The sequence below is a fragment of the Amblyraja radiata genome, chromosome 4 (genome assembly GCF_010909765.2).
Source record: "Amblyraja radiata isolate CabotCenter1 chromosome 4, sAmbRad1.1.pri, whole genome shotgun sequence".
Taxonomy (NCBI): Eukaryota; Metazoa; Chordata; class Chondrichthyes; order Rajiformes; family Rajidae; genus Amblyraja; species Amblyraja radiata.
In genome coordinates this window covers 2,661,237-2,682,696 of record NC_045959.1, presented here as the reverse complement: position 1 = coordinate 2,682,696, position 21,460 = coordinate 2,661,237, and the positions used below count along the sequence as shown (strand labels likewise).

General features: G+C 43.1%; 1 protein-coding gene across 1 annotated transcript; it reads right to left on the bottom strand.

Annotated features, from left to right (window-relative positions):
• Positions 1 to 995: 995 nt before the first annotated feature.
• slc25a32 (solute carrier family 25 member 32) lies at positions 996 to 21,459 on the bottom strand. Its single transcript, XM_033018908.1, has 7 exons — positions 21,176 to 21,459; positions 13,604 to 13,754; positions 12,902 to 12,984; positions 11,511 to 11,671; positions 4,694 to 4,807; positions 3,519 to 3,664; positions 996 to 1,855 (listed from the first exon to the last, which is right to left on the bottom strand). Exons 1-7 carry the CDS (start codon positions 21,354 to 21,356, stop codon positions 1,726 to 1,728), a joined length of 966 nt encoding a protein of 321 aa, XP_032874799.1. The 5' UTR covers positions 21,357 to 21,459; the 3' UTR covers positions 996 to 1,725.
• Position 21,460: the final 1 nt, after the last annotated feature.

The window sequence follows — 21,460 nt, the reverse complement described above, 5'->3', positions numbered from 1 at the left end:
CCTGCCTTCTCTCTATTCCCCGATACCTTTAGCCACAAGGGCCACATCTAACTCCCTCTTAAACATAGCCAATGAACTGGCCTCAACTACCTTCAGTGGCAGAGAATTCCAGAGATTCACCACTCTCTGTGTGAAAAATGTTTTCCTCATCTCGGGCCTAAAATATTTCCCCCTTATCCTTAAAATGTGACCCCTTGTTCTGGACTTCCCCAACATCGGGAACAATCTTCCTGCATCTAGCCTGTCCAACCCCTTAAGAATTTTGTAAGTTTCTATAAGATCCCCCCTCAATCCTCTAAATTCTAGCGAGTACAAGCCGAGTCTATCCAGTCCCTCTTCATATGAAAGTTCTGAAGAAGGGTCTCGACCCGAAACGTCGCCTATTCCTTCGCTCCATAGATGCTGCTTCACCCACTGAGTTTCTCCAGCTTTTTTGTCTACCTTCGATCCCGACAGTGAAGCTCAGACACAGGTGCGCTGCGTGCCGGCGGCTTTGCGCAGGATGCGGTACAGCCAGAGCTTGGCGTTCCTCAGCAATTCGGCGCTGCTCGGTGCTCCGTCATTGCGGCCGCCAGCGCAGGCCTCCTTGCGTCACCGCGCCTGGGTGCCGCGGCCTTGGGAGGCACCGGAGATGAAGGAAGTCGGCGGGCCGGATAAATACGGGGGAAAAAAATACTCCTGCGGGCCGGATTCGTCCCGGGTGCCTAAGGTTGCTGACCCCTGTTCTATATACTTTGCTGCACTTTGATTTAACTAACAAATTTGTATCATCAGTATTCTTTTTGAAGAATATTGTGCTGCTTAGTGTTAGAAAATGGCAACATTTACATGATTTGCATATTTCATTTGTAGACGATAACGTAGAAGAAAAACCTGTAAGTTTTCAAATAAAAAGCAACTTGAAAGATTTGAGAAACTCAAGATGGAACTTATTAAAACCAGCTTGTTATTACTGATTTTAGTTAGTCAACAGGCTATTAAAGAATGTAAAAAGCGGTGTGAACTGTTCAAATTTATTCCAATTGATCTTTACCCGATATCTTAAAACATTCTGATTTGAAAATATTCATGCAATATATTTTTAAAAATCCATCCCAAAGTGCTACTTAACTCATTTCTTTGCAATAAACAGAGATGACAATGAAGCTTCAATCTTGAGAAGCAAAGCATTATCAAAAAGTGCACAAATGGTAGAAATGAGAAATTAACTCGTTATTCTAAAAATGTGGAAATTAAACACGTAAAACAAGATGCCTATATTTCCTTTAAAGTAAAACCAAATTTTACTATTCAAATTACTTTGATACTTTATCTCCATTAAGTAACAAATTGTACAAAAATGTATTTTATTACAAAATATTATTGCAGGAATATAAAACCGTTGTTTTTATCAATTCAGTTTGACGCTACTTGTTAACATTCACTTGCTGATTATAATGTCAATACAATGATTTCATCAGTATTAAATATTAAACATTTTTCTTTGGCCTTATCATTATAATTTTTACACATTTAGAATTGCACTTATAATTTTATTTACAAGCATTCCAAATTTTTTTATTGTTAAATAAATAATATTTTAACAGTAGTGCTGAAATACTATTGGAACAACTAGGGATGCTTTAAATAGTTATAAGAGAACACTTGACGTTCTCCTCATGACCACCATTTAGTTCTGTGAAACAATGCGACACCATTATTCAAGTTCTGACAATAGTTCTTGGTTCACTGTTGTTGTAAACCAAATAGAAATTGTAAAACATTTTCATACACTAGAAATGTAATGCAGCATGCAGGTGTCACTTTGAACACGTTTGGAAGAATTCCTTTGTAAAATCCATGAATGCCTTCATTCCTGAAAAGCGACAATGCTTTTGAATTACTGAATCATATCATAAACATGTTAACTATTATTACTGTGTTTGAAGTATAAAAACATTCCCAAGATACAAACCACAGGTTAATAATTTAAATACAACTTAATCTGAATCTGGCTGAAAAATATACAGGTATATCTTGTTTAGTGCTACTCCACATGGCGCTATTTCTTTACAGTGCTCTTATTTGGAGCTATATATATATATATATATAAACAAAGAGACAGCAGAATGTAGTGGTGTCAAGTGATTTGCAATATGACCAACGCAATAACTGCATGGGGAAATATAACATGTTGGAGGAATAACTCCAGATTAACTATGCACGGAGGAATTGAACCTCCAGTCGGACATAGGCGGGGAGAAAGGAATCTGGGCTCAGACATATGTCATACGATTAATATGAGAACAACACAATAACTCTGTGCGTGGGAATTCACTTTGGAGCCTCGGATAAATGTGGAATAAAGGGGTAAATAACCAGAGTAAACATGTGAAAAAGTGTACAGACTTAAGTGAATTAGCAAGTTAACAAAAAGTGATTTTAAAATAGCTTATCATCAGGAGCGCATCTCCATTTATAATGTGTTATAATGACCCTGTAGAGTGCAGCTTCGGACAGCACTCCATTTTCTAGGAACTTATCTGGATTGCTAATCAAGATATTACTGGCACTCTAGCCATGCACTCCCAGCCTTTCCTCAGGTAACAGCATTATATCAATATTGTCCAAACTAACCATCAAAATAGGGGACTAAATATCCCATCTGAAATGTAGCTAATTTGATCAGGCAGCATTCCAGTAGACTGCTTATACCGACAACTGCAACTTCCATGGGATTTATTTTGGCCTTTTGCCATTGGTTTCTGATATTATTTCAACAATCTTATGCTACATTTTGGGGACAAGAATTTATAGACCCTTTACAAAAATGAGTGTGGAAACATAGGTTATTTATTTTGGTAGAACAGCATTAGATTTTATAAATGGTGGAAGATTGAGAGGTGTACGTAGTCAGAGTTATCTGTGTTTTTGTATGGAAATCATTGGAGGTCAACATGCAAGATGGAATTGAGAAGAAATTTCATCACACAGGTGGTTCTGAATCTTTGGAAATTTTCTACCTAGGAGTGCTCGGTCATGGAATATATTGGAGCTAGAAATAAACATAACATAAGGGAAAGTAACACTGAGGTAAGTGTAGGCCTATAGGCCAAACTGCTCCCATTTCTTACATTATATGTTGAACTTGTGGAGTACTGCTTGAGCTCCCAAACATTTGTATCAGAAGAACCAAATTGAAACATTAGGAGCAATAAAACTGTCACTATAGTGAAAAATAAACATCTTTACTTAGGTCAGCTTGCTTGGTACATGGCCAGCAATCACTAACAAACCTAGATGAAACTAAATTACTTCTCACAGAGGGTTGAGTCATTGGACCTTCTTCAGAGGTAGCAGTCTCTGAATACTTTTAAGACTGAGATAGATGCTTAATCAAGGTGATGAAGGTTACTAAAAGGTACAACAGGAACATGAAGTAAAGATTATATTCAGATCAGTAATTATATCATTAAATGGTAGAGCATAGTTGAGGGAACAAATAACTTTTTCTTGCCCTTAAGTCTTTTTAATCTTACCTCCACGTTCTCCATATAGCATTAGTTACTCCAGAATACCGGGTATGTTGATCCTGCAGCCGAGCACGTATCACTTGATATGGATAGGTTGTTGTCACAGCAAATACTTTGGACAATGCAGCCATGGTTATGTATTCTAAGGTGTTCTAATATTAAGGATAAACAAACCAATTATGATTAATATTCTGATAGTCCTTCAACAAAACAGCAACATTTATATTATCTCAGTTAATATCACATTTTCAAAATATTCTGGGGATTTTTTCATTTTGCCAAAATATTCAATCACACACCACCATTTTTGCAGAGTCACCATTAAATCGGGTTTCAAATCTTCCTCGATATCTAATAACAGGTTAGTACCACATCACAAAAATCAGTGGACCCATTAAGATGACTTTGCTGTCAGTTATTTACACAAAACCATTTACACAGTCTTGCATGTCAATTCAGTGGTCAATTACTATGCAAGTACCACTCTACCTAAATCAAGGGACTGTAGAAATTGCTGATCCTATAACATCAGGTCTCTTCTGCAACTGGCTAATTGTTCCATCTACCAACCCATCATTTATGAAAGTCACTGGCACACCCTCTCACAGAGTCTCTCATTCCACCAACTGGACGAGATCTCCAGTCTCCCACCCCACAGTTATTCCTGGTGTCTCTGATCTCCTATACCACTGAATGTTTCTCTCTCTGGAGACCTCCTCTGGACCCTCTGCAACCCCAACATATGGTTCTTCAGATACGGGGCCCAAAACTGCTCACAATACTCCTATTTCCTTCGCTCCATAGATGCTGCCGCACCCGCTGAGTTTCTCCAGCACTTTTGTCTACCCACAATACTCCAGATGCGGTTTGACCAGTGACTTCTAAAGCCTCAGCATTACATCCGTTTTAGTATTCTAGCCCTCTCGAAATAAATGCAAGCATTGCATTCGCCTTCCTTACTTCTGATTCGACTTGCAAATTAACTTTTTGGGAATCCTGCTCTAACATGCCCACATTCTAAGCCATTATTGTCTTTCATTTACATTTCAAAAAATTGAATTACTCGATCCTTCTAAATGCAGACTTCATGGGCAAAGGCGAATCAATATGTCAAAAAGTTTCTCTACCTGCAATGTACCAGATAATTAGAAATCAACCAAGCCCAGTAACAATGAACTCACCAGTTTTGCACCTGCTGCCATATTCCTGTGATTATTGTATTCTTTCTTCAGCTCCTCATAAGCCATGAATTGGAGAGCACCATGTGAGGTCCCAAAAAGTCCCGGCACAAATCCCTGCAGATATGCAGATACACAGAGCTCAAATGCAGTGCAGCTTTACAATGTCCCCCAGCATTATTTTTTACTGCTGATGTACTATGTTCGATTCAAGTAACTAACATTAACTGGGTTAAAATAAATCTAGATTTGACCATCTCTGGCACTGAATGAAAAGATTAAAAAATTTAAAACATAAACACTCAGCCTGTCAGGCAGATAAAGACAGGGTTAATGTCAGATTCAGAATTATGGGTCAGGTAAATGGTCTGCCAACAGGATCAAGAGAGGTGGTTATCTAGTTAACTGCTAACTATATTTTGGATGAATCAGCAAGTAGATAAGAGAGTAGAAGGTGGCATGAATAGGTCTTTAAGCAAACACATAAGTAACAATGCATAAATGCAAAAGACTCTCTGAATGCAACTGACAATGGAGAGGAAAAATTAGTAAAGGTGCACAACCTTTTATCCGAAATTCCGGAAACCGAAAAGCTCCGAAAATCGGACATTTTCGGTCCTGGAAAAAAGGAAGGGTATATTGCCCGGGAGAGTAGGAATCCTAGACCTAGTACAGTGAGCGTCCACCGAGGGTCGCCCGGAGAGGTTCCGCGGTCACCTCTCCGGGTGACCCTCGGTGGACGCTCACTGAACTAGGTCTAGGGATTCACAAAAATGCTGGAGAAACTCCGCGGGTGCAGCAGCATCTATGGAGCGAAGGAAATAGGTAACGCTTCGGGCCGAAATCCTTCCTCAGACTGCCCTATCAGTCCCCCCTATCAGTCTGAGGAAGGGTTTCGGCAAAGGGAGGGGAGAGAAGGGAAAAGAGAGAGGAAGGTTCTGCCGGACATGCTGTGTGTGTGTGTGTTTGTTTGGCGGAGTCTGAGGGGAGAAGGAAGAGAAGAAGGGAAGGTAGGGAGGGAGAGGTCCAGCGGCGGGAACGGATGCCTGGGTCCGCACGTGAGCTGAGTCCGAGGTTTGTAAACGTTGCTGCAACCCCCGGCCTGGCCCTCCGTGTATTGTTCACCGCGACTTCCTGGAGAGAGGGGGGAGGGCGGGAGCCGGGGCTGTGTGCGTGAAGCACGGCGACTAGAGGGACGGGAGGGCTGCCCCGGGAGCATGAGGGCACCTCCCCCTTCTCCATTCCCCCTCACCCCCCCTCCCCCTCTACCTCTCTACTCTCTCTCGGCCCGCAGCGATCTGCCGGACATACTGTGTGTGTGTGTGTGTGTGTGTGTGTGTGTTTGTTTGGCGGAGACCGAGGGGAGAAACGCCGGCACTAAGAGCGAGCGAACGCGCGGACAGAACGGACAAAAGCAACGATCATAGGTCGGAATAGGTGACCAAAGATCTTTGTAGGTGACATTTCGGGTCGAGACCCCTCTTCTGACTGACTCAGGGGAAAGAGGAGCAAGAGCTATGGACGGTACTAAGGACAAGTGAATGGAAGATATGCCGATATCTCCCGTTTCCCTTTCCCTTGACTCAGTCTGAAGAAGGGTCTCGACCCGAAATGTCTACCAACGCCGCTCTATGAACGTTGCTTTCATCCGTCTGTCCACGCTTTCGCTCGCTCTTGGTGCCGGCGCTTCTCCCCTCATGGCAGCTATTGAAAAAGTCGACCCGAAATATCACCTATTTCCTCCTATTATCACGTATCAGAGATGCAGCCTGATCCGCTGATTTACTCCAGCCTTTTGTGTCTGTCTTCGGTTTAATCAGCATCTGCAGTATGTGCCGTTTAAAAAGTACAAGGCATGTGCCGTTTAAAAAGGAAGTGATAAAAAACATTTAAAACATTTAACAACACCTAAACTGTTCCCCTGCAACGCTGCGAGAGGCATAACTGAAGTCGGGTCGGGGTTACTGAAATGACGGAGGTTACGCTCCGGTGCGGACTACGCGTCAGTTCATTGTATTTCGCAGGAGTGGACCATCTTGCGCGCTATAAGATCTTTGCTCCAATTGAATTGATTACTCTAGCGCGGGGCCCCCTTAGCCGCGGGGCCCAATTGGGAGAAATAGGTCCTATCGGCTAAAGGCCGGCCCTGACCGGGTAACTGCCGGGATCGAGGCGCAAGCTCGCGACCTTGCGGCCACGAGCCGAGCACTCTACCACTGAGCCACATGTTAAAATCTACGCTAAAAACCCTCCGTTCGGAAAACCGAAAAATCCCGAAATCCGAGAAGTGTCTGGTCCCAAGGCTTTCGGATAAAAGGTTGTGCACCTGTATAGTTAATTAACCGCAATTAGTTTTATATAGGTCACGAAGAACAGAGAGGAATAATACACTGTATATTCATGGGCAAGAATGAAGATGCCCCTCAAGCCTGCTCTGCCATACAACTCCACAGTGAGCGTTCTTGGAATGTTTCTTTCATGCACAGATCGAATCTATTCTGTATGTTCTGAAAGTCCCCTTAAATATTTACCTCTCCATCTCAACTAACACCTGAATCTAATTTGTCTGTCCACACTGTATTCATGCCCTCATATTTACCCTTTAGTTGAAAATACCAGTCTTGGACTCATTCTTTTCTCCCTTAATCTGAAGATGAAGAATTCAACATAATGATTATAGTTCATTGCTCCAAAAATTTACGTTCTAAGTAACGATTGCAAAATTACTTTACAAGCTACCTAAATCAGCTGCCCTTGTCCATTTGATTTTTCTAATGATTATCACTGTATATTTCAAAAAGTCAATCGTTCAGAGATATAACCTGTCACGTACAAAGCCATGCTGACTGTTTCTAATTAGCCCATTCTATTTTGAACCCGAGTACATTATATCCTGAAGAATCCGCTTCAAAAGCTTCCCTACCACTGATGCCAGTTTCACTGACCTGTGATATCCTGGATTATCTCTACTTGCCTTCTTAATCAAAGGAAAAACATTGGTTATTCTCCAGTCCGCCTGTGGCTAGATACAAATATATTTATCAATGCCACTGAAATCTCCTCTCTTACATCTCTCAACAATCTGCGATAGATCCCAACAGGCCCTGAGGATTTATCCATCTCAGTCATTCAAGAGACCCAACAGCACCACCTTCTTGATCTCAAACTGCCGTAGTATATTAATATTCTCCACACTGGTCTCACTGTCCTCCTCCGTGGTGATTACAAATGGAAAGTAATTGTTTACTACCTCGCCCGCAAGTGCAAATTCCCTCCTTTATCCTTGGAGGTTCTACCATCTCCGAGATGACACTAATTGTTAATGGAATTTGTAAAAGGCCTTGGGATTTTCATTTAAAAACTCGCCATAGCCATTTCGTAGACCCCTTTTGACCCTCCTAATTGCCTGCTTGAGTTCTTGTATTCCTTGCTTTGTATTCCTCAAAGGCCGCATCTGATTTCATCTCTGTAAACTTTATACACAGTTCCTTTTTCTTTTTGACCAAATTTACAATCTTTTTTGGCATCCAAGGTTCCCTTACTCTGCCATCCTTATCCTTTCTCCTTACTGGAGCATGCTAGCTGACCTCTGATCAAATGCCCTTAAATTATTTCCACATGTCCGATGCGTACACAGCCATTAACAACTGTTTACAATTTAGTCTCCCTAACAACTGCCTAATAAATGTTGTAATCTGCCATACTCTAATTTAGTACCTTCCCCCAATGTCCAGATGTATCCTTATTTATAACAATTTAAAACTTATGGACGTTTGATCACTGTCCTCAAAATGTTTATCAACTGAAACACCAGTGAGCTGGCCAGGCATGTTTCCCAAAACAAGGACCAGTATGGTCCCTCCTCAATTTGGACTGTCCATATACAGTTTCAGGTAATCCTCTTGGATACACCTAACCCATTCTGCCCCATAGATTGTCCTCTCCGAGTGCTGCGGTGACATTCTCTCTGATTAGTTAAGCAACTCCCCCACCTCTTTTATCTCCCTCTCTACTACATCTAAAATAATTAAACTACAGAATGTTGAACTGCCAGTCCATTTCCCTCTCACAAACAAGTCTTCGTAATGCCCAAGACATCATAGACGCGATGAGAGAGATCTAGAAATAGGGTGGTCGTGGAATAGCTGTTGCTAGTCTCCAACAATGGCTTGCATCTAATGTGCCAAATCATCGTGCACCCAGGCCTCACATCATTGGAGAAAGGCTAACTTTGAGGAGATGCGAAAGGATTTAAAAGGAGTAAATTGGGACATTTTATTTTATGGGAAAGATGTGGAAGAGAAATGGAGTACATTTAAAGGGGAAATTTTAAGAGTACAGAATCTTCATGTCCCTGTTCGGTTGAAAGGAAATAGTAGAAATCGGAAAGAGCCATGGTTTTCAAGGGAAATTGGACACTTGGTTCGGAAAAAGAGGGAGATCTACAATAATTATAGGCAGCATGGAGTAAATGAAGTGCTTCAGGAGTATAAAGAATGTAAAAAGAATCTTAAGAAAGAAATTAGAAAAGCTAAAAGAAGATATGAGGTTGCTTTGGCAAGTAAGGTGAAAGTAAATCCAAAGGGTTTCTACAGCTATATTAATAGCAAAAGGATAACGAGGGATAAAATTGGTCCATTAGAGAGTCAGAGTGGACAGCTATCTGCAGAGCCAAAAGAGATGGGGGAGATATTGAACAATTTCTTTTCTTCAGTATTCACCAAGGAGAAGGATATTGAATTATGTGAGGTAAGGGAAACAAATAGAGTAGCTATGGAAACTATGAGATTCAAAGAAGAGGAAGTACTGACACTTTTGAGAAATATAAAAGTGGATAAGTCTCCAGGTCCGGACAGGATATTCCCTAGGACATTGAGGGAAGTTAGTGTAGAAATAGCAGGGGCTATGACAGAAATATTTCAAATGTCATTAGAAACGGGAATAGTACCGGAGGATTGGCGTACTGCGCATGTTGTTCCATTGTTTAAAAAGGGGTCTAAGAGTAAACCTAGCAATTATAGACCTGTTAGTTTGACGTCAGTGGTGGGCAAATTAATGGAAAGGATACTTAGAGATAATATATATAAACATCTGGATAAATAGGGTCCGATTAGGAACAGTCAACATGGATTTGTGCCTGGAAGGTCATGTTTGACTAATCTTCTTGAATTTTTTGAAGAGGTTACTCGGGAAATTGATGAGGGTAAAGCAGTGGATGTTGTATATATGGACTTCAGTAAGGCCTTTGACAAGGTTCCTCATGGAAGGTTGGTTAAGAAGGTTCAATGGTTGGGTATTAATGGTGGAGTAGCAAGATGGATTCAACAGTGGCTGAATGGGAGATGCCAGAGAGTAATGGTGGATGGTTGTTTGTCAGGTTGGACGCCAGTGACTAGTGGGGTGCCACAGGGATCTGTGTTGGGTCCACTGTTGTTTGTCATGTACATCAATGATCTGGATGATGGTGTGGTAAATTGGATTAGTAAGTATGCAGATGATACTAAGATAGGTGGGGTTGTGGATAATGAAGTAGACTTTCAAAGTCTACAGAGAGATTTATGCCAGTTGGAAGAGTGGCCTGAAAGATGGCAGATGGAGTTTAATGCTGATAAGTGTGAGGTGCTACATCTTGGCAGGACAAATCAAAATAGGACGTACATGGTAAATGGTAGGGAATTGAAGAATGCAGGTGAACAGAGGGATCTGGGAATAACTGTGCACAGTTCCCTGAAAGTGGAATCTCATGTAGATAGGGTGGTAAGGAAAGCTTTTGGTGTGCTGGCCTTTATAAATCAGAGCATTGAGTATAGAAGTTGGGATGTAATGTTAAAATTGTACAAGGCATTGGTGAGGCCAATTCTGGAGTATGGGGTACAATTTTGGTCGCCTAATTATAGGAAGGATGTCAACAAAATAGAGAGAGTACAGAGGAGATTTACTAGAATGTTGCCTGGGTTTCAGCAACTAAGTTACAGAGAAAGGTTGAACAAGTTATGGCTTTATTCTTTGGAGCGCAGAAGGTTAAGGGGGGACTTGATAGAGGTCTTTAAAATGATGAGAGAGATAGACAGAGTTGACGTGGATAAGCTTTTCCCACTGAGAGTAGGGAAGATTCAAACAAGGGGACATGACTTGAGAATTAAGGGACAGAAGTTTAGGGGTAACATGAGGGGGAACTTCTTTACTCAGAGAGTGGTGGCTGTGTGGAATGAGCTTCCAGGGAAGGTGGTGGAGGCAGGTTCGTTTTTATCATTTAAAAATAAATTGGATAGTTATATGGACGGGAAAGGAATGGAGGGTTATGGTCTGAGCGCAGGTATATGGGACTAGGGGAGAATACGTGTTCGGCACGGACTAGAAGGGTCGAGATGGCCTGTTTCCGTGCTGTAATTGTTATATGGTTATATTATATGGTTATCTCAATGTTGAATGAGCATAATACTCGCCCAGTCCCCAGACATCGTAGCACTTCAAAGTAAGGCGACATTTAACGGAAATTCTACATTAAAAGCTGAAGAGTTCAACAATACAGTTCAATTTAGTTTCATGCTCGGTTTATTATAATTTAATCAAAAAACTTAAAACTGATTTGTCTATTAGAGGAATCAAGCAATACGGGAATAGGACACAAAAGTGGCGTTAAGATCAAGTATGATCTTGATGAATGGCAGGGCAGCCTCTCAAAGTCAAACAGCTTATTTCCTATTCCTATGCTGTCATAATGGTGAGCACAATTAGCTAATCATAATTTTCTATCACAAAGTCCTGCCCCATTGAGAACTTTATACACATAAAGTACACACTGCTGTCATTATCTCACCTTGTAAAGCCCACGAATACCTTCATTCTGATATATTTTCAAAAGGGCATGAAACATGCCTTTGTATGCTCTCTTTGATGGATCAGTAGTTGCATTATATTGCAGAACCAATCGTGTCTTAGTCACCCAAATTGGATTTGTAATGCAAAGAGTCATCGCACCTAAAAGGAAACATAAATTTACTTTTATTATTCTGATTGCTTAACTTGATCAGTATTAACATTAAATATTAAAATAAAGCAAATATTGCTTAGTATCAAACGGAATAACTTTTTTAATGCTAATTTAGAAATTATTTGCTCTGAAATGGAACCATTAAGACAGGGTTCCATGTTGCATACAATTCAGTAAAAGTTTTAGTCAGCACAGTTGTAGTTTTAGTCAGCGCAGTTACGATGTTGGGTCTCCAGCCCTAATGAAACCCTAAAGAAACGCACATAATAAACGTATTGAGTTTTGTCACCCTAATTAATGCTTCACAAACTTGCACTTTAGAACTTAGCTTGGAGGAAAGTCACCTAGAAAATCTATTGTTGATTCGCTGAAATCTTATAATGACACAGTACTATGGAGGAATCATGCAAAGACCACAACAGGTAAACATTCAGGAAAATACCAGTGAAATGCTGGTGCTCTCTGGTCTGTCAGACCAAATACATAAGCTCTTACCTCCTCCACTTCCTGCCCCCCCCCCCCCCCCCCGTGTTAGGCTATCACCTGCCACTTTGTGTGTCCCTTACACCCTACGATCAGTCTGAACAAGGGCCCCAACCCGAAATGGCACCTTTCCATGTTCTGCCTGAGTTACTTCAGCACTTTGTGTCTTTTTATGTAAACCAGCATCCTTATGTCTTATACAAAACAATATCACCCCACAATATCAAGCGCTAAACAGTAGATTTTCAGGAATGACATGAAGACCTAGAAATGGCCAATACTGCATGGAATTATGGAATGATCTTATTTTCCTATGTATAGCACTGAAGTAAAAAGCATTAAGCTACTGAAAATGTTCAGGTATTATTCTAATAAAATTCACATTGATAGCTAATGTATCAAAAAATGATTTTTTTTTTTTTGCAGTATTCCACAATTTACAGCAAGAATCAGCAACTATTCACATTAGTCAGATTTGAAAACACTGTATGGACTATTTGTACCCAAACCTCCCCCCCCCAAAAAATGTCATGGAATGAAAATGCAATTTTCGATAACATTGCATATCACTTTTTCTCCTGAATTCAGAAATACAACAAGGGTATTAATTACTGCAACAAAAAAAACAGCCTGAAGAGTAAACCAAGTTAGATTTATTGTTGATGAAATATAGGAGCAATAATATGGTGGTCACATAAATAATATGGAGTCAAGTGAATTTTCAAAATACTTACCAGCTTCAGCAGCTGAGACGAGGTGCTGAGTAGCGCTGAGTGTTGGAATCCCATCTTGCTTGTATGCCTTGATGGCATTATAACTGAAAGTAGTATATATTTATATATTCAGTCATGAACAGCACCACTAAAAATATTCACACATTATCATACTACTTGAAATTGTACCAAATATGATAGGAAAGCTAATTCCCTGCAAAGAACCGACCTGATCTTCCGGTTGCTGGACACTTTAATTCCCTTTGCCATTCCCACACAAACCTTTCTGTCCTCGGTCTCCTCCATTGCCAGTGAGGCTAAACGCAAATTGGAGGAACAGCATCTCATATTTCGCTTGGGCAGCTTGATTTCTGTCACTTCAGGTAGCCCCGGCATTCTCTCTCTCTCTATCTCTCCCCCACCCAAGTCGCACTAGCTTCTCATTTTTACCCCACAGCTTACAATGGCCTGTTTCCTTTATCATCGTTACTTTTTTGCATATCTTTCATTCATTGTACTTTAACTCTCCACATCACCGCCTATATCTCTCGTTTCCCTTATCCCCAACCCGTCTGAAGAAAGGTCTCGACCCGAAACATCACCCATTCCTTCTCTCCAGAGATGCTGCCTGTCCCGCTGAGTTACTCCAGCTTCTTGTGCCTATCTTTGGTTTAAACCAGCAACTGCAGTGCCTTCTTACACAATATTATTTATAATACTTACAAGAAGAAGTATAATCCCCAAGACAATCCTGCGCCCCAGGCATTGGGGGTAACTCCTTGGTAAAGCCCTTGAATTCCATCAACTTTCCAAATGCTCTTGATACAATGTAAAATTCCATTGTATTTTGGCCTCGTATGCAGACCATCACTCACTGCACAAAAATATAAATTTCAAAGCTTCTTAGCATAGTTTGTAAATTTTTGGATCGTTCTTTGTAAAATTATGAAACAATTCACATGCCATAATTCTTTTCCTCCAAACCTTCTGCAGGTGAATGATACCTTCCAGCCTGCCAACCTGTGACTCTCTCTCTGCACGGTGAAGTATGATTGGTGCTCTGTGAACATCTAAAACTTATGGTGTAGACGGAGACCATTTGACCAATTGAGTATATGCTAGCTCGCTGAGAAAGCACATTTGCCAACGTAACCTTTTCTCTCTTACGAGCCCATTAACTCCACCCTGATAAACCAGCAGCAGGTAGACTCTACAGCACTTACTAACCAGCACATACATATCTGTGCTACGAGTGGGAACTGGAGCAACCTGGGGATAGTCACAAACGATCTCCAAACAGGATTGAACTTGCATCTTTGGAGGTGAGGCAATTGCACTACTGCGCCACTCACACTTTCTGCTCCCAAGAATAAGGATGCTACTCGCCCACAGCAGTTTCCAAATTAACATTCACATTGCATCAAATAAAAGATTGTACCGAGACCCCACTGAGAAGTTTAAAAATTGCATCGGGTTACACATAGTAGCCCTTGCTTGAAAAAGTTACCTCTTCACCAACTCACGGATGGATTACTAGTAGCTTTAGATCTGTTGCCTCAGGAAATAAAGGAAAGGCTTCAAATTGTGTTCCATGAACGCGGCGAACTTGTGTGCTTGGACTTCAGACAATTTGTCAATGATTTCTTCCTTAAGTTGGACTAAACTATATATGGGACTGAATTTTCAATTGATGCACTAAGAAATAACCCTTATGGTACAGTGAACTTTTGTTAATAAGAAAGCAAATATTTTGTATCATCACAATTTTGTCAATTAAAAAAAGGCATTTGTTAAAATAAAAGCGTAGTTGTAACATTCCACATCCCATCTCCAAACACAATCATAATCCTACCAGCTGACCCCAAGGTTCATCACTGCTGGCCACATCATTCTCAGCGCATAACACAACCAAACGAGCAGGTGCCTCAAAACTGCAACCAGGATTCAACTTCGATCTCCGATGGAATACGGAGTTTGCACCAAAGATCTGGATCTGCATGTAATACACTGAAAAGCTCCAGGTAGAGCATCACTCAGCACTATGATGGTGGTCGACATGATGTTCAAACCAGAAATATGTAATGTCTTGCGTTTACTAGGAAATCTAACCCAATCCATCATTCTATAGGGAGGTTTCACGACAGTCGGGTCACGACCCATGACCCGTACTGTTGCCACGCTACACCAAACGGAGTACACGCGATGAACTGCAGGTGAGCACTTACCATTGATTCCAGCGTAGCGGGCCCGTTAAAACCCACTGAAAATGTCCATTTTTGCGCTGTAAATAATTATGGAAATCGGGATAAGCGTGAGAGACATTTAGCCTACTTCAGAATTCCAAAAGTGAGGAGAAATGACGGTAGATAGAAGCGAGGGCTGAAGGGACAACAGACAGAGTGCTTAGCGAACATTGGCCGTTTGCTCACTGCATTTCATCAATTAAGGCATTATTTGTGGTTTTTCTTGATTCCTTTGGCATCTAAAAGGTTTCAGAAGTGATAAATCTGGCTGTAAAATTTTAAAATCGCCCATGGTTCTCAAGTGGGTTTTTACATACAAAAAGAAAACACCTCTGAAGCAAAATTTACAGCTAGATTTATCGCTTCTGAGATTTTTTAGATACCAAAGGAATCAAGAAAAAACAAATAATGCCTTACTTGATGAAATGCAGTGAGCAAACGCGATAATTCCCAATATTTTCAATTCCGATATCTGCACAGCCAAAGTTCGCCAAGCACTTTAGCTGTTGGTGTCCCTTCAGTTCTGCTTCTCTTTACCTTCATTTCTCTTCACTTTTGGAATTCTGAAGTTGGGTACGTGTCTCTCACACTCACCCCGACTTCCACAATTTTTTACAGCGCAAAAATTCAACATTTTGGTGGTTTTTAACAGGTAGGAAAGTACGCGTTTCTTGCATTAATAACATATACCGGAGGTTACGGATGTCTTCCAGATGGATTGAGCGGCTCCGTGCGTCAAGCCCTTTGACCCGGTGACCTTACGTGCAACCCCCCTATATCATTGCCATAGAGGGAGTACAGAGAAGGTTCACCAGACTGATTCCTGGGATGGCAGGACTTTCATATGAAGAAAGACTGGATAGACTCGGCTTGTACTCGCTAGAATTTAGAAGATTGAGGGGGGATCTTATAGAAACTTACAAAATTCTTAAGGGGTTGGACAGGCTAGATGCAAGAAGATTGTTCCCGATGTTGGGGAAGTCCAGAACAAGGGGTCACAGTTTAAGGATAAGGGGGAAATCTTTTAAGACCGAGATGAGAAAAACATTTTTCACACAGAGAGTGGTGAATCTCTGGAATTCTCTGCCACAGAAGGAAGTTGAGGCCAGTTCATTGACTATATTTAAGAGGGAGTTAGATGTGGCCCTTGTGGCTAAAGGGATCAGGGGGTATGGAGAGAAGGCAGGTACAGGATACTGAGTTGGATGATCAGCCATGATCATATTGAATGGCGGTGCAGGCTCGAAGGGCCGAATGGCCTACTCCTGCACCTATTTTCTATGTTTCTATAGGGGGGTTGCATTAAAGGTCACTGGGTCAGAGGGCTTGACGCACGGAGCCGCTAAATCCATCTGGAGGACATCCGTCACTTCCGGTATATGTTATTAATGCTAAAAATGCGCACTTTCCTACCTGTTAATAACCGCCAAAATGTTGAATTTTTGTGCTGAAAAAAATTGTGGGAGTCGGGGTAAGTGTGAGAGACATGTACCCAACTTTAGAATTCCAAAAGTGGAGCGAAATGAAGGTATAGAGAAGCGCGAACTGAAGGGACAACAGCAGCTAAAATGCTTGGTAAACATTGAAAATATTGGGAATTATCGCGTTTGCTCACTGCATTTCATCAAGTAAGGCATTATTTGTGTTTTTTCTTGATTCCTTTGGTATCTAAAAAATCTCAGAAGTGATAAATCTGGCTGTAAATTTTTCTTCAGATGTGTTTTCATTTTGTATGTAAAAACCCACGGGAACTATGGGCGATTTAAAAAAATTTCAGCCAGATTTATCACTTCTGAAACTTTTTAGATGCAAAAGGAATCAAGAAAAAACACCTTAGTTGATGAAATGCAGTGAGCAAACGGCCAATGTTCGCTAAGCACTCTGTCTGTTGTTGTCCCTTCAGCTTTCGCTTCTATCTGCCGTCATTTCTCCTCACTTTTGGAATTCTGAAGTAGGCTAAATGTCTCACACGCTTATCCCGATTTCCATAATTATTTACAGCGCAAAAATTGACAATTTCAGCGGGTTTTAACGGGCCCACTATGCTGGAAACAATGGTAAGTGCCTACCTGCAGTTCATCGCGTGTAATCCGTTTGGAGTAGCGTAGCAACAGTACGGGTCATGGGTCGTGACCCGACTGCCGTGAAACCTCCCTATACACTCTCAGGACATCAGCTAGAGGCAGTTTCTAGTCATAAATACTTAGGAGTTACTTTGTCTGAAAACATAAAATGGAACAAGCATGTGGAAGGGGCACCAGCCAAAGCCAGCAGTGTCATCAGCATTGTTATCCAGGAGTGAAGTGAGCCCTCTACACCAAAGTATTTGAGACGGTGAAGAAGCCTCTGATGTGGAACGGTGTCGAAAGATTTTGCAAAATCTAGCACCACTGTGTCCACTTGTTTGGTTTCTTCCACAGGGTTAAGTCAAGAGTTTATTGTCATGTGTCCCAGATAGGACAATGAAATTCTTGCTTGCTGCAGCACAACAGAATATTTTAAGCATAAATACAGATCACATCAGTGTGTCCATATACCATAGATTATATATATATATATACACATACTCACACATAAATAAACCGATAAAGTGCAATAGGCTGTTATAGTTCAAAGTTTGTTTGAAGTTGTGTTTAATAGTCTGATGGCTGTGGGGAAGAAGCTGTTCCTGAAACTGGATGTTGCAGATTTCAGGCTCCTTCCTGTACCTTCTCCCTGATGGCACTGGTGAGATGAGTGTGTGGCCAGGATGGTGTGGGTCCTTGATGATGCTGGCAGCCTTTTTGAGGCAGCGGGTGCGATAGATCCCCTCGATGGTAGGGAGGTCAGAGCCGATGATGGACATGTTTACAATTCTTTGCAGCCTTTTCCGCTCCTGGATGCTCAGGTTGCTGTACCAAGCCACGATGCAACCGGTCAGCAAGCTCTCAACTGTGCACCTGTGGAAGTTTGAGAGAATCCTCCTTGACATATCGACTCTCCGTAATCTTCGCAAGAAGTAGAGGCGCTGATGTGCTTCCTTATGATTACATCAGTGTACTGGGACCAGGAGAGATCTTCAGAGATGTGCACGCCCAGGAATTTGAAGTTCATGACCCTTTCCACCATCGACCCGTTGATATAAACGGGACTGTGGGTTCCCATCCTACCGCTTCAGAAGTCCACAATCAGTTCCTTGGTTTTGCTGGGGTTGAGAGCCAGGTTATTGTGCTGGCACCATTTGGTCAATCTCACTTCTATACTCTGACTCGTCCCAATCAGTGATACGTCCCATGACAGTGGTGTCGTCGGCGAACTTGATGATGGAGTTCGCACTATGTCTGGCTACGCAGTCATGAGTATAGAGTGAGTACAGCAGGGGGCTGAGCACGCAGCCTTGAGGTGCTCCCGTGCTGACTGTTATCGAGGATGACACATTTCCACCAATACAGACAAGACTATGGTCTGTGAATGAGGAAGTCGAGGATCCAATTGCAGAGGGATGCGCAGAGACCCAGATCTGAGAGCTTGGTAACCAGCTTGGTGGGGATGAGGAATTTAAATGCCAAGCTGTAAACAATGAATAACAGCCTGACATATGAGTTTTTGTTGTCCAAGTGGTCCAGAACGGAGTGGAGAGCCAGTGAGATCGCATCCACCATTGATCTGTTGTGGCAGTAAGGGAATTGCAGTGGGTCCAGGTTTTTGTCGAGGTGTGAGTTGATTTGCACCATGATCAGTCTCTCAAAGCACTTCATCATCACAGACGTTAGTGCCACTGGTCGATAGTCATTGAAGCACGTCACCTTACTCTGGAGCTGAAGCTTACAAAGTCGTCCCCCTCCCTTCAGCCAAATATGACTGAAGCTTACAAAGCCGTCCCCCTCCCCCACCTTGGACAGTCTCATTGTTCCTGCTCCCAAAGTACTCCCCACTCATCAGACGTGTTGAACCCACAGTGAGGACAGTTAAAGTTTGGTCAGAGGAGGCGGACTCCACACTTCAGCAGTGTTTTGGAAACACTGACTGGAATGCGTTTGCAGCTCAGGCCACCCTTGACTCCCACACGGGCATTGACTCTTATACATCCTGTTTTGGACTTTATCAACTCCACCAGCAGCAGCGTCACCTCCCTCAAACGAATTACCACATTCCCAAATCAGAAGCCATGGATGAACAGCGAGGTCAGGCTACTGCAGTAAGCACGGGACACAGCTTTCAGTTCAGGCGATGCTCGAGCCTACAGTTCATCCAGGGCTAACCTGAAGAGGGGCATCAAGAAGGCCAAGCATTGCTACAAGCTAAGGATTGAGGAGTACTTCAATAACAACTCCGACCCCCAAAGCATGTGGCAAGGCATCCAGGCTATCACGGACTATAGATCCACCAACACCACCCCCACATCCAGCGACGCCTCCTTTCTTGAGGAGCTTAACCACTTTTATGGCCACTTTGACAGAGACAATCAAGAGATGACCATCAAGGCTGTGCTCCCTGCTGATCACCAGCCCCTCACACTCACCCCCTACGACGTGTACGTGTCACTGAGTAGGACTAATGCACGTAAGGCTGCTGGTCCAGACGGCATCCCTGGGCGCGTCCACAGGGCCTGTGCTGTGCAGCTGACAGACGTCTGGACTAACATCTTCAACCTGTCACTTGCCCGAGCAGTTGTGCCCACATGCCTTAAAACCACCTCCATCCTGCCGGTGCCAAAACACTTCACTGCGTAATGGTATATGGACTCACTGATCTGTGTTTGTAGTCAATAATAATAATAATAATAATACATTTTATTTATGGGCGCCTTTCAAGAGTCTCAAGGACACCTTACAAAATTTAGCAAATAGAGTAAAAACATGTAAGCGGAATGAAATAAATAGTAAAGACATCACCAGTACACAGATTAAAGACAGAATTCAATCCAAAGACAAAAATCAAAAACACAATATGAAGAGAGAGCAGCGGCAGCTAAACCGCGCCAGCGTCCACTCTCCCTTCTGGCAGCCATCTTGGACACAGAATAAAATAATCATTTACACACAAAAGAACATCCCCCCACAATGGTTACCACTGTGGGGGAAGGCACAATGTCCAGTCCCCATCCCCAGTTCTCCCATAGTCGGGCCTATTGAGGCCTCCACAGTTGCCTCTACGGAGGCCCGATGTTCCTGGCCGTTCTCGCCGGGTGGTGTTGCTCCGGCGTCGGGAGAGTCCTCACAGCGGCTGGGACAGCCGATTCCCTACCAGAGTCCGTGGCTTCCGAAGCCGACAGGGCCGCGTCGGTTGGTGCTCCGAGGCTCCCGATGTTAAAGTCGGCGCCGCTCCGCAGACCCGCAGCTCGACGGTGTTGATCATGGCGGTCTCACGGAGCTCCAGCGCAGCGACCCAAGCAAGGCATCGCCCGCGATAGCGCTCCAGCGCTGTGCCGCCACCGAAGCTGAAGGTGCTGGGCGGTCCCCGCCAGGAAAACGCCACTCCACTCCCACTGGTAGGCCGCAAGGACGGGTCGACGGTGCAGTCCGGAGAAAAAGCTGCCTCACCGACCAGGTAGGGACCTAGAAAATAGTTTCCCCCTTCCCCCCCCACATAAAAAAGTCTAATTCCCCAACAAACATAGGACAAAACTCACTAAAAACTAAAAAAAAAAGTGAATTGAACGGACAGCTGCTGGTTAGCAGCCGTTCCCCAAGATAGTCAATGCCTACTATCTTCTGTGTGCTGAATCAAAGCAAGAATTTAATTGTCCTATCAGGGGCACATGACAATAAACTCTCTTGAACTTGAAATATCGACGAAATGGAAATGGAGTCACAAGGTATTACTGATGCTGGAATCTTGCACAAATTGCTGGAGAACTCAGTAGGTCAGGCAACATCTGTGGAAGAAATGGGGGGGGGGGGGGTTCGGATCGGGACCGTTCTTTCCGATTGCAATCGGCTCCTTTGACGTCGCAAGGGAATCCGTGACACGTGTCTTGCACCGCCAGCGCCAGCCTCCGCCTCCCAACGTGCGGCTGGTGCACCGGCTTGTCTGCACGGGAATGAATGGTGCCGAGGGATGCGGCTCTCACCTGCGAACCTGATCTTGATGAGGTCGAGCGGGTGCAGCGCCAGGGTTGACACCACTCCGCCGCTGATGCCGGCCACCAAGTTCTCGTACCTGACCAGCTGCACAAAGCGGATCAGCGGTGGCGGCGGCGGCGCTGCCTGCGACAGCTCGGCCTCGGCGGCCTGGCCGACTCCCGACGCCATCCTCCTGCTGTCAGCGCCCGCGCTCTATCTCTCTCGCGGCTCCGTCCCGACCTTTGCTTCCCAACTGCCGCTTACGGCGGCAACCGGCACCAACGTCACGACGC